The 13091-nt window shown below is 44.7% G+C and overlaps 1 protein-coding gene and 1 pseudogene across 1 annotated transcript in view; one reads left to right on the top strand and one right to left on the bottom strand.

Annotated features, from left to right (window-relative positions):
• LOC124716738 overlaps positions 1–13091 on the top strand; it is a 105067-nt gene that overhangs the window by 66057 nt on the left and 25919 nt on the right. The window contains exon 4 of the mRNA XM_047243281.1: positions 6929–7047. Within this exon, the coding sequence (XP_047099237.1) occupies positions 6929–7047 (119 nt within the window). The remainder of the gene's footprint in view (positions 1–6928; positions 7048–13091) is intronic.
• LOC124717648 lies at positions 12819–12936 on the bottom strand (annotated as a pseudogene).

Below are 13091 nucleotides of genomic sequence, written 5' to 3'. Positions count from 1 at the left end.
AGACGGACGAGCACTGCGCCTGCACTGTTGTGCTTAGCGGGGCACGCTCTATTGGGAAAGTTGTGTACGCGCTGACTACGCGGAACTATGTACATAACAATATCTATACTCTGCAAACTATTGTGAGGTGCTTGGCAGAGGTTACATCAAAGTGCATCACGTATTATGGCTGCTTCCCTTCTCGATCGCATGTATTGCGGGGAAGAGACACTCCCTAAATGCCTTCACTCTGTTATAAGGAATTCAATCTTGTCTCTTCTTTCTGTATGAGATTGATACATATGGGGTTGAAGGACATATATGGGTAGGTTCTCCACTTAATACTGGTTCTTGACACTTTGTAAAAAAAGGTTTGGCACGATGGTTGGCATCTACACTCAAGAGCCAAAGAAACTGGTACACCTGCCTAATATCGTTTAGGGCACCACGAGCACGCAGAAGTGCCCCAATACGACGTGGCATGGACACAACAAATATCCGAAGTAGTGCTCGAGGGAATTTACACCATGAATCCTACAGGGCTGTCCATAAATCTGTAGGAGTATGAGGGGCTGGAGACCTCTTCTGAACAGTGCGTTACAAGGCAGCCCAGATATGTTAAATAATGTTCATGTCAGGGGAGTTTGGTGGCCAATGGAAGTGTTGAAATTCAGAAGAGTCTTCCTGGAGCCAATCTGTAGCAATTCTAGACGTGAGGGGGTGTCGCATTGTCCTGCTGGAATTGCCTAAGTCCGTCGGAATGTGCAATGGGCATGAGATGCAGGTGATCAGACACGACAGTACGTGTCACCTGTCAGAGTCGTATCTAGACGTATCATTGGTCCTATATCACTCCAACTGCACATGCCCCACACCATCACAGAGCCTCCGCCAGCTTCAACAGTCCCCTGCTGACATGCAAGGCCCATGAATTCATGAGGTTATCTCCATACCCGTACACGTCCATCCGCTCAATACAATTTGAAACTAGACTAGTCCGACCAGGCAACATGTTTCCAGTCATCAAGAGTCCAATGTCAGTGTTGACGGGCCCAGGCGAGGCGTAGAGCTTTGTGTCGTGCAGTCATCAAGGATACACGCGTGGACCTTCGACTCCGAAAGCCCATATGGATGATGTTTCGTTGAATGGTTCACTCGCTCACACATTTTGATGCCCCAGCAGTGAAATCCGCAGGAGTTTGCGGAAGGGTTGCACTTCTGTCACGTTGAACAATTCTCTTCAGTCGTCGTTGACCCTGTTCTTGCAGGATCTTTTTCCTACCATAACGATGTCGGAGATTTGATATTTTACCGGATTCCTGATACACTCGTGAAATGGTCGTATGGAAAAATCCGCACTTCATCACTACCTCGGAGATGATGTGTCCCTTCGCTCGTGTACTGACAATAAGACCACGTTCAAACTCACTTAAATCTTGATAACCTGCCACAGTAACAGCAAAATCGATCTAACAACTGCACCAGATACTTGTTGTCTTGTATAGGCGTTGCCGACCGCAGAGCCGTATTCTGCCTGTTTACATATCTCTGTATTTTAACACGCACGCCTATACCAGTTTTTTGGCGCTTCAGTCTATATTCAGTGTTTTCAGAATGTTCTTGACGCCTTCCTATGGATTCATGCAAACCTGTACTTATTTGTGCTGCTCTACTTTCTTTATGTTCAATATCCCCTGTCAGTTTGATTTGGTATGTGTCCCACAGTTTTGAATAATATTCTAGGATGTGTTGTGAGAGTTTTTTTAATCGATATCCTTTGTAGACTGATTTGCCAGTACCCTATTAGTCAGCGAAGTCTGCCACCTGCCTTACCTATGACTAAGCGTTCATAATCGTTGATTTAATATCCCTGCAAATTATTATACCTTGGTATTTGTATGAGTTAACTGATTCCAATTGCGATTCATTGATGTTGTAATTTTATGAATTGCAACAATTTTACGCTTCTGAATATTTAAAACAATTCGCAATATTTGCACCTCGTTGAAATCTTACTACTGTCTGCCAGGTCACTAATGTACAACGTAAACAGAACAGGACCCAACACACTTTCCTGGTACACTCCTACATCTGTCGATGACTCTCCATCCAAAGTAATATCAGGACTATTAAACGTGGGTAAAATAACACTGTTGGCAGAAAGTATTCAATGTGACACGTTTCATGACTTGTGCTTGAATAGCTCAGTAAATAGAGCATTTTCTGCGAAAGGCAGTGGCCCAAGATTCGAGTCCTGTTCCGGCACACAGTTTTAGTCTGCCAGGAAGTTTCGCATTAGGACTGACTATGGGGTGTCCTGATAATCGAGTTCTATGTTTCTAATCGAAACTGACTCCCCTCGCTTGGCCTATTTTCGATTTGTTTTCTGAATTGGAATAAAACTCCAGTTAATCACCTCATTTGCATAGCATCTAACGTATACAAAGAATTTTCTTATAAACTGCGTTAGACGTTTTACTTTCGTGTACAAAGATGAATAAGTTCTGTGGTTGTTCAACACGTAAACAAGCGAGAAACGCGGTTCTTTTAAATCCATTCCGCCAACATTGTAATGTTTCTATCACACTGTAAGCTACTCTTACCGGAAATTGGAAGCTTTTGAATCTGAAATGTAATATAGTTGGAAGGAACGAAATTGGCGATATAAACACTGAGTTTCATTTTTCTTATTCGGTTAATATTTTAGTTTCTGTGACGTTGTTTAGAAGCTTTCTTTGCGAGGTGATATTAAGCGAATCTCTTGCCCAACGTAAATTCCCGAGTGACTGGAAAAAAGCGCAGGTGACGCCTGTGTATAAAAAGGGTAGAAGGACGGATCCTCAAAATTACAGACCAATATCCTTAACATCGGTTTGTCGCAGGATTCTCGAACGTATTCTCAGTTCAAATATAACGAATTTCCTTGAGACAGAGAAGTTGCTGTCCATGCATCAGCACGGCTTCAGAAAGCATCACTCCTGCGAAACGCAACTCGCCCTTTTTTCACATGATATCTTGCGAACCATGGATGAAGGGTATCAGACGGATGCCATATTCCTTGACTTCTGGAAAGCGTTTGACTCGGTGCCCCACTGCAGACTCCCAACTAATGTACGAGCATATGGGATTGGTTCCCAAATATGTGTGTGGCTCGAAGACTTCTTAAGTAATAGAACCCAGTACGTTGTCCTCGATGGTGAGAGTTCATCGGAGGTGAGGGTATCATCTGGAGTGCCCCAGGGAAGTGTGGTAGGTCCGCTGTTGTTTTCTGTCTACATAAATGATCTTTTGGTAGGGTGGATAGCAATGTGCGGCTGTTTGCTGATGATGCTGTGGTGTACGGGAAGGTGTCGTCGTTGAGTGACTGTAGGAGGATACAAGGTTACTTGGACAGGATTTGTGATTGCTGTAAAGAATGGCAGGTAACTCTAAATATACTGTAGATAAATGTAAATTAATGCAGATGAATAGGAAAAAGAATCTCGTAATGTTTGCATACTCCATTAGTAGTGTAGCGCTTGACACAGTCACATCGATTAAATATTTGAGCGTAACATTCCAGAGCGATATGAATTGGGACAAGCAGGTGATGGCAGTTGTGGGGAAGGCGGATAGTCGTCTTCGGTTCATTGGTAGAATTTTGGGAAGGTGTGGTTCATCTGTAAAGGAGACCGCTTATAAAACACTAGTACGACCTATTCTTGAGTACTGCTCGAGCGTTTGGGATCCCTATCAGGTCGGATTGAGGGAGGACATAGAAGCAATTCAGAGGCGGGCTGCTAGATTTGTTACTGGTAGGTTTGATCATCACGCGAGTGTTACGGAAATGCTTCAGGAACTCGGGTGGGAGTCTCTGGAGGAAAGGAGGCGTACTTTTCGTGAATCGCTACTGAGGAAATTTAGAGAGCCAGCATTTGAGGTTGATTACAGTACAATTTTACTGCCGCCAACTTATATTTCGCGGAAAGACCACAAAGATAAGATAAGATAGATTAGGGCTCGTACAGAGGCATATGGGCAGTCATTTTTCCCTCGTTCTGCTTGGGAGTGGAACAGGAAGAGAAGATGCTAGTTGTGGTACGAGGTACCCTCCGCCACGCACCGTATGGTGGATTGCGAAGTATGTATGTAGATGTAGATGCAGATGTAGGAATTCTGCTACGAAGTTTATGCTCACGTCTTGGTTCGTCGTCATATCAAAGGACTTACTTATTTTTTCTTCACATGGTATTCTGTATTGGCAGATCTGGTTGTTGAACTAAGTCATTTTTTTGTTGCTAAAACTGTTCGCTCGCAAAAACATTATTTGCTTACATAGGTGATCCATATGAACGGATACACTTTTTTTCGATAAGTTGGTTCTCTGTCTTAACTATGTTACAAAGCTCATCGGTTAAACAGTTTTGCTGGATTGCGGATCAATACAATGTTTGCTGTTACGAAGTTGTGTTCTGGAACATGCGATAATATTCTATAGAAATTCTTCCATCCCTTATGTGGCATACAGCAAACCAGTGCTTAACAGTATTGTTTAAAAACAGTCTTGGTTGAAATTTTAGTTTTTTATTTTTCAACTACGCGTTTTGCCTTATTTAGGCATCTTCAGGTTATCTTAATTTGGTATTTCTTAGAAGGATCCTTTAGTCACTCTAGCCAAAGGGCATCGTCGAATATATCAGGCCAACATCGCCTTCGTTAAACTCATTAAAAACTTCTCTAGATGGACGCGAGTGATACCAAGACCTGCATAACGCGTCCCCGTTCACGATCCATAGCATCGTAGGATGACGTTTCCGGACGTGGGTCCTTACGTTAGACTCGATCTTCTAACCCCCCTCTACAGCCTCTAGAAGTGTGTAAGAAATCCATAATGGGGAATACCTTGAGATGGAGATGAGACACAGCAAAATGTTATGCATAAAAGTCGTAGGAGACGCAGTGTTGATAATGACCGTGACCCTGAAAGTGATTTTCAAGGTTATTTTGAGCTTAGAGTGATTTTTCTATATGGTTACCCTAATATTTGATCTAAGATTTGAAAAGGTCATAGCAAGGTTCAATCGAGCTCAAATAAACAAATATGTCTTTATTTGTAAGAGGGATTAACTCGGAATACAGGAGGAATACAGCAAAATACACTGTCAGATGCAAACTGGAAAGAGGAATAAGGGTCACGTATCATTACCAACAACCAAGATTTTAAAGGTAATTATCGAAAGCCATTCTAAGGTTGAGTTTTGTTTCATGGAAGCCTCTACTTGTGACGTCGGATTTGGAAAGCGTAAACAGAGATTTAAACTGTAAGTTGTAATTACCTGTTTATTGGCAATACATCACAGCGTATAAACGCTATTGTGGCATTTTCAAGACAGAACAAACATAACTAAAGCTTAGATCATTGGTTTAGAAGTCGTTAAATGAGTCCATTCGCCTCTGATTCCCTCGGGATGCCCCTTCCAGCTTGTATCTTGCATTGTACTTCGCTGCATTCCCGCTCTCTTCTAAATTAATTCCTATTAGATCTAAAAACGTATTTGCTTCATTGAATTAGCCGTGACATTGAATAATGTATCAATTTATACGTAAAATTTGCCGCTCTTTTCAAATCTTGAATCAAATATCAGGGTCCCATTTTTAAAAAATCACTTTTACCTCCAAAATGCCTTAAGAGTTACGTTCCAGCCAACGGCCATTAATAGCAATATGTGACCCTCCTTGCCACCTACAATATTTATCTAAAACACACAGCTGTATCTCATTTCTATTCCGAATTATTTCCCATGATTGATTAATTATTTTGCCCGCATCTCGTGGTCGTGCGGTAGCGTTCTCGCTTCCCACGCCCGGGTTCCCGGGTTCGATTCCCGGCGGGGTCAGTGATTTTCTCTGCCTCGTGATGGCTGGGTGTTGTGTGCTGTCCTTAGGTTAGTTAGGTTTAAGTAGTTCTAAGTTCTAGGGGACTGATGACCATAGATGTTAAGTCCCATAGTGCTCAGAGCCATTTTGATTAATTATTTTACGCATTTGCACCGCTACAGAACACAAACACTGAAGAGCCAAAGAAACTGGTACACCTGTCTGAGATCCACATTCCCAACATGTCCACACCACTACATTCGTAGTGCGCCTAACAGATGTTTGGAGACGCATTATCCTCTGTGCCCGCGGTGGCTAAGATGGATAGAGCGTCTGCCATGTAAGCAGGAGATCCCGGGTTCGAGTCCCGGTCGGGGCACACATTTTCAACATGAAGTACATCAACGCCTGTTTGCAGCTAGGATGTCCATTTAATTATCATTTCAGTTTGAAAATTCCCCTGCTGACATGCAGGGGTCCACGCATTCATGAGGTTGTTTCCATAGCCACACATGTCCATCCGCTCGATACAATTCGAAACGAGACTCGTCCGACCAGGCAACATGTTCCCAGTCATCAACAGCCCAATGTCGGTATTGACGGGCCCGGACGAGGCATAAAGCTTTGTGTCATGCAGTCATCAAGAGTACACGAGTGGGCCTTCGTCTCCGAAAGCTCATATCGTTGAATGATTCTCTTCAGTCGTCGTTTGTCCCGTTCTTGCAGGATCTTTTTCCGGCCGCAGCGATGCCGGAGATTTGATGTTTTACCAGATTCTTGACATTCATTATACACTCGTGAAGTGGTCGTACGGGAAAATCCCCACTTCATCGCTACCTAGGAGGTTCTATGCCCATCGCTCGTGCGCCGACTATAAGACCACGTTGAAACTCTCTTAAATCTTGATAACCTGCCATTGTAGCAACTGCGCCAGGCACTTGTCTTATACCGTATAGGCGTTGCCGACCGCATCGCCATGGTCTACCTGTTTAGATACATGTGTATTTGAATACGCATGGCAATCCCAGTTTCTTTGGTTTTTCACATTACAGAACGTTGATGTGACATGATTTTATTTTTACTTTGTTTCCAGACAAGGAGGGCAAGGACAAGGACAAGAAGGAGGCGCAGATCCCGCAGTTGGCCGTGCCGCGGCTCAGCGTCTGTGCCGACGCCCAGAAGGTGGACCGCGCCAAGCTCGCACAGACCGAGGTCAGTCGCTTTCGCCTGCAGTCTGTAGTGGTAGAGATGACGTTTCTGCTTGTGTGCCAAAAGTCTTTTCAATAAGGAAACATTGCTACACAAATAGAACAGCCGCAGAAACTTAGTAAATAATGAGGCAAAATGAATTAAAAATACTCGAGGACTGTAGGAGATTAGAGAAATGAACAAGTGGCAAGTGTTAAACAAAATGGTCTATAGCAGGGCTTCCCAACGTGTGGTCCGCGGACCCCTTAGAGGTCCGCCGGCTCTTTCTAGGGGGTCCGCGGCCACCTTTCACCAAATCGTGTAAAATAATGAGTAAAATTATTGAATAAAAATGTGAAAATCAAATTCATGACTATTTTTTCGTGTGAAAAATATGATTACTTTTACTTTAGGTCGTATCCCCAAGCAGCCTTTGCGGTTCCTAAGTGAGAACACATACACAGTTTAATGCCGGAGAATGCGGCTTCTCTGATCGACTGTTTCGCAACAATTCGGGGGTCGTTTGTGCCCCGGCTCACGGCGCTAGATGCGCTGAAACCTTTTACGCAAGCGCGGAGCGAGCTTTGTCGACCAATCACAGCGCTCAATGGCACGTATGCGGCCCCAGGCATCGTTAAATGTTAAACTTGCCTTGTCAGTGCACTGCCTATTTCATAAGTCGATTTTTGACTAGTTTATTACTTCTAACATCGATCCGTGGCTGAAGTCGGGATCATTGAAGAAGGGTGCGGTTTCTCCATCGCCATCACAACAAGGGAAGTTTCCAGTGAAATGAAGAAGGAGAGAGGACGACCAAAGGAAGAACAATCACAAGAAGCTCCAAAGACTATTGATACTTCGGGGGGGGGGGGGGGGTCATTGGGTACATGGCACTTGCATTAAGACGCTTTCAGTTCCCATGGGTTTCGCTCTGAAATTTAAAGTTACTGTGCTCTTGACTGACTAGGGGTCCGCCATGGATTTTCGACTGTAGAAGGGATCCGCCAGCTGAAAAGGTTGGGAAGCCCTGGTCTATAGAATAGTAAGAGTAAATAGTATGATAAGTAAGACAAACCAATTTACAAAGAAAGCAGAGAGAGAAATGGAAAGAGCAGAAAATAAGAGAAGTAACCACAGGAAGAGTAAATAGGAGGGAAAAAAAGAAAGTACATGAAAACAAAAGATAATTGAGAAAGGCTAAGGGTGAAGGACGAAGGACAACAAAGGAAGAGCAAATGGGAACAGAAAGATTTCATAGAGAAGAAAATGATTCCAGCAGAAATAAAGCGAAGGTGTAGGCAGAAGTGCCAGCAGAGGAAGGAGAAATGAACAGCAAAACATAGGCCAGTTCAGTAAGAAACTGAACATGACCACACCCCTCTGTGGTTTTGCCTTTGCTCTGGCATACAGCTACCAAGGACCATCCAAAAAAATTCAAATATGATCCGAAGCACAAAGCAGTAAAGGTGTTTATGTTTTCTCAGCACTCCTGAGGCATGATCATTGAGAGGTGCAACATTTACATGTGCATGAAAAAACGGCGAAGGAGCCCTCTAATATCCTCCCTCTCACCCCCCCCCCCCAGCCCCCCCCCTGGCTAGTTCAGCAACACCCTCAGTGTCACGCACACACCTTTGTTGAGCATGTTAAATATGTACCTGACAGACTACAACACCCACCAGCTGATTTATACCCTGTGCCTTCTATAGCGCCTGACGGCAGACAACCCCTTAACACCCGCTCAGGTGGGATTTCCTGCCCACAGACGCTAGACGCTAGAGCAGTCCCGAGACATGTCTCAGCTGAATGGGTGTTGAAGTTTCTGATAGGTAGGTATTTAACATGCTCAACAAAGGTGTGTGAGTCGTGTGCTGTCCTTAGGTTAGTGAGGTTTAAGTAGTTCTAAGTTCTAGGGGACTGATGACCATAGCTGTTAAGTCCCATAGTGCTCAGAGCCATTTCATTTCAAAGGTGTGTGAGTGGCGTAGAGGATGTTGCCGAAATGGTGGCGGAGGGGGGGAGTGGGGGGGGGGGGAGCTGGAGGCCTCTTTGCCATTTTATTCACACACCTGTAAATGTTGAACCCCTCCATTAGCAGGCCACAGGAGGGCTGAAAAAACCTAACCACCCTTTGCTACTGTGGATGAGGTTCCAATTTTGTCGAATGGATTTGGATGGCCCCTGGTGGTTCCATCATGTAAACCAGAGCAAAAATTGCGGTCGCACTACAAGAGGTGCGATCACGTTCGATGGGGTTACATCCCTATGATGGCCTTAGAGAACGACTGAATTGTCCAAGAGGCCTCAGCAGTGTCGAATGTTGTCAAGAAAGTCGTCCTGTTGTTCATCACACTGTGGACTGTCGTTTTCAACTCCGAAATGCATGGGTATCAACGCCCCGAGAAAAAGTGTGATTCCATCGAAGCCCTTTGTGCCATGTCGTGAGGGATTTTCGCGTCGCTTCCTAGCGGCGGTATGCCTGAAATATATTCCCCAGCTGCCCATAAGAAAAGTGCATGATTTCAACGTTGGGAGACGCGGTTCTGACCTCTGTCTCAGATACGTCAAAAGAAAGGGTGGAATATGGGTAAGAAAGGGTGTGGTCACTTTCCCATCTTGTAACACATCCACAGTGGCGCGGTGAAATTTGGTGACAATGTGACATCATTAGTCCACCTTATACCTTACATCCCCACTCCCATGAACCATGGACCTTGCCGTTGGTGGGAAGGCTTGCGTGCCTCAGCGATACAGATAGCCGTACCATAGGTGCAACCACAACAGAGGAATATCTGTTGAGAGGCCAGACAAACGTAGGGTTCCTGAAGAGGGGCAGCAGCCTTTTCAGTAGTTGCAAGGGCAACAGTCTGGATGATTGACTGATCTGGGCTTGTAACACAAACCAAAACGGCCTTGCTGTGCTGGTACTGCGAACGGCTGAAAGCAAGGGGAAACTACAGCTGTAATTTTTCGCGAGGGCATGCAGCTTTACGAGAGCTGCATCAAACCAGTCTCTGGACTGAAGACCACAACAACAACATACCTTACATGAACATCTGAGCTGTGGCCTTTTTTCGTATGTGGCTAAACATTGCTCTCCGTGTGTGTTTCTGGATTAGGTGCGCCCAACGACGAGCTCACCTGTACTACACCTTGCTGTTTGTCCACAGCTCGTGGTCGTGCGGCAGCGTTCTCGCTTCCCACGCCCGGGTTCCCGGGTTCGATTCCCGGCGGGGTCAGGGATTTTCTCTGCCTCGTGATGACTGGGTGTTGTGTGATGTCCTTAGGTTAGTTAGGTTTAAGTAGTTCTAAGCTCTAGGGGACTGATGACCATAGATGTTAAGTCCCATAGTGTTCAGAGCCATTTGAACCTTGCTGTTTGAAGCAACATGTAGCAGGGTGTCGTGCGCTTTTGTACCACTACAGACGAAAGCTGTAGACACCTTTGAGCCAAATTTCAAACTAAAGCGTCGGAAACAGTTAATGGTAACGAAAAATTGATACTTTTTTTACACAATATATTGACACTGAACATGTATACGAAGTCTGTTCAAAAAATTCCGGAACATTCGTAATTTCGCATCAATGGTCTGTTGGAGCGAAATGTGGCTGGCATTCCTGCACACGCCTGTGTTTAATGCGTAACTGCCGGAAGTTTCATTGTTGTACGTCTGTTGGTTATTGTTCAGTGCTGTATTGAGTAGAACATTGTGTCGCACAGTATGCAAATTTGCGACGGCACAGTTAGAGGAACAACGCGTCTGCATTAAATCTTGCGTGAAACTCGAGAAAGCCTTTACGGAGACACGCCAAATAATGCCGGAAGCGTACAGTGGTGAGTTCTTAAGCCGTACTCGATGCTACGAATGGTTCACACAGTTTAAAAATGGCCGAACGGAAATTTAAGATGACCCTCGTTCAGAACGCTCTTCGACGTCTACCGTAGACGCTCATGTCTGGAATGTCAACAAAATTGTGCCTACCAATGGAAGACTGACTGTCGGAAAGATTGCAGAAGAATGTAACATTTCAGTTGGATCATGTCACGGAATCCTGACACAGCATCTTGGAATGCATCGTCTTGCCGCCAAGTTCGTCGCACGGCTCACGGGTCAAGACCAAAAACACCTTCGCATCGCAATCTGTGAAGAGCTTTTGGATCACGCAAATGACAACGAAATGTTCCTTAAGAGAATCATAACTGGTGGTGAGACGTGGGTCTACGATTATGACGTTGAGGCCGAGGTCAATCTTCACAATGGGTCGGGAGAAGTTCTCCAAGACAAAAAAGAGATTGTCAGACGTCAGGTCAGGTCAAATGTCAAAGCCATGCTGATAGTTTTATTTGACTTTGGATTAGTTCGTTATGAATTTGTGTCACGGGGGCAAACTGTTATCGGGACGTTTTGCGACGCCTGCGAGAAAATGTGAGAAGAAAATATGGCGAGACAAATCATGGCTCTCGCATAACGATAACGCACCCGCGCATTAGTCCCTGTTGGTGCGTGTCTATTGCACAAAGAACGAAATCTGTGCTGCCTCATCCTCCATACTCTCCAGACCTGGTCCCTACGGACTTTTTTTATTTCCCCGTTGAAAGAATGAATACTTCAACGATAGACGAGATAAAAGAAAAATCGCAGATAGCGCTTCTGGAAGTGGAAACGGCGTTTGGAGCGGTCAATCAGTTGTGGAGGAGAGTATTTCGAAGGAGACAATGCGCAATAAGTAAAAGATAAGCGTAGAAAAATTTTGTGGGCAAAGTCCCAGAATTTCTTGAGCAGATCTCGTTTGGAAGACGTTTCTCACTCCGTGGTCAACAGAACCATTAATCTCTATTTAAAACCAATTGCCAAAGAGTAACGTGTGCTGGAACATGTAGTTACTAAACTGCCTGACTAAAAATGTGAAACACTCAGAAGACATGGTCAAATGTCAGTGTAATTTCGTTTAAGTACACACCGTCGGCGGGTATGAAAATAATTAGAATTACAATTCTATGCGACAGATAGAACGGCCATCAGAACGCATTTAGTGTTGTTCGGGTTTTTAATTTTATTACCAGGCTTGGTAAGATATGTAAGGGGTGTGAACAACGTCAGATGTTGACTGGTCACTGTGAGAGACACGGAGATGTCACGTACTCGTTAAGACAGCGTTATCAGCACCTGACAAATTTCGGAAGGGGCTTCATTGTGGATTTCCATTTTGCTGAGTGTTCGAATCGCACAATTTCCAGTTTTGTGAGGTATTCGGATATGACAGTTGCCCTGTGGGAACGTGGGGGAAGACATAAGTTTATACTTATCGCCGAGATTCCAGTCAAAGTCCGTCCTGTAACTCTGACCAGAGACACCAATAACAGAACAACAGAAACTTACAGGGTATAATCTGTGTTTACTTTCTGACACAGACTGACAGTTAAGATTTCTAGCCTCTGGGGTAACATTCCAGATGTTAGCGTTTGCGACAAGAATTGCAGCAAATACATTATTTGTAATGAATAACATCGACTACTACATGTAATACTTTTTTGAATTGAGAAGGAAGACCCAGAAGCTTTTAGAAAGCAAACTAACTAAACTAAACTCCTCCCACAGAGGCCATGAAGGCCCAACGGAACCGACGGCCGCCGTGTCATCCTCAGGCCACAGGCGTCACTGGATGCGGATGTGGAGGGGCATGTGGCCAGCACACCGCTCTCCCGGCCATATGTCAGTTTCCAAGACCGGAGCCGCTACTTCTCAAACAAGTAGCTCTTCTGTTTGCCGCACAAGGGCTGAGTGCATCCCACTTACCAACAGCACTCGGCAGACCGGATGGTCACCCATCCAAGTGCTAGCCCAGCCCAACAGCGCTTAACTTCGGTGATCTGACGGGAACCGGTGTTACCACTGCGGCAAGGCCGTTGGCTTTAGAAAGCAAAAGGTGAAAAAAAATATTTGGAAGGAGGTGTACGCAAACCTGCCGCCTTACTCTTTACAGTTCACGTTACTATCAGTGTTTCTTAATTACAACGTAAAGATCACACTAGGTAAAAAAAATCTCTACAACAGCTGAGCATGTCC

This window comes from Schistocerca piceifrons, chromosome 9 (assembly GCF_021461385.2).
Source record: "Schistocerca piceifrons isolate TAMUIC-IGC-003096 chromosome 9, iqSchPice1.1, whole genome shotgun sequence".
Classification (NCBI taxonomy): domain Eukaryota; kingdom Metazoa; phylum Arthropoda; class Insecta; order Orthoptera; family Acrididae; genus Schistocerca; species Schistocerca piceifrons.
Note: the sequence above shows the minus strand (reverse complement) of the source record. Positions and strands in the feature narration are given on the sequence as shown.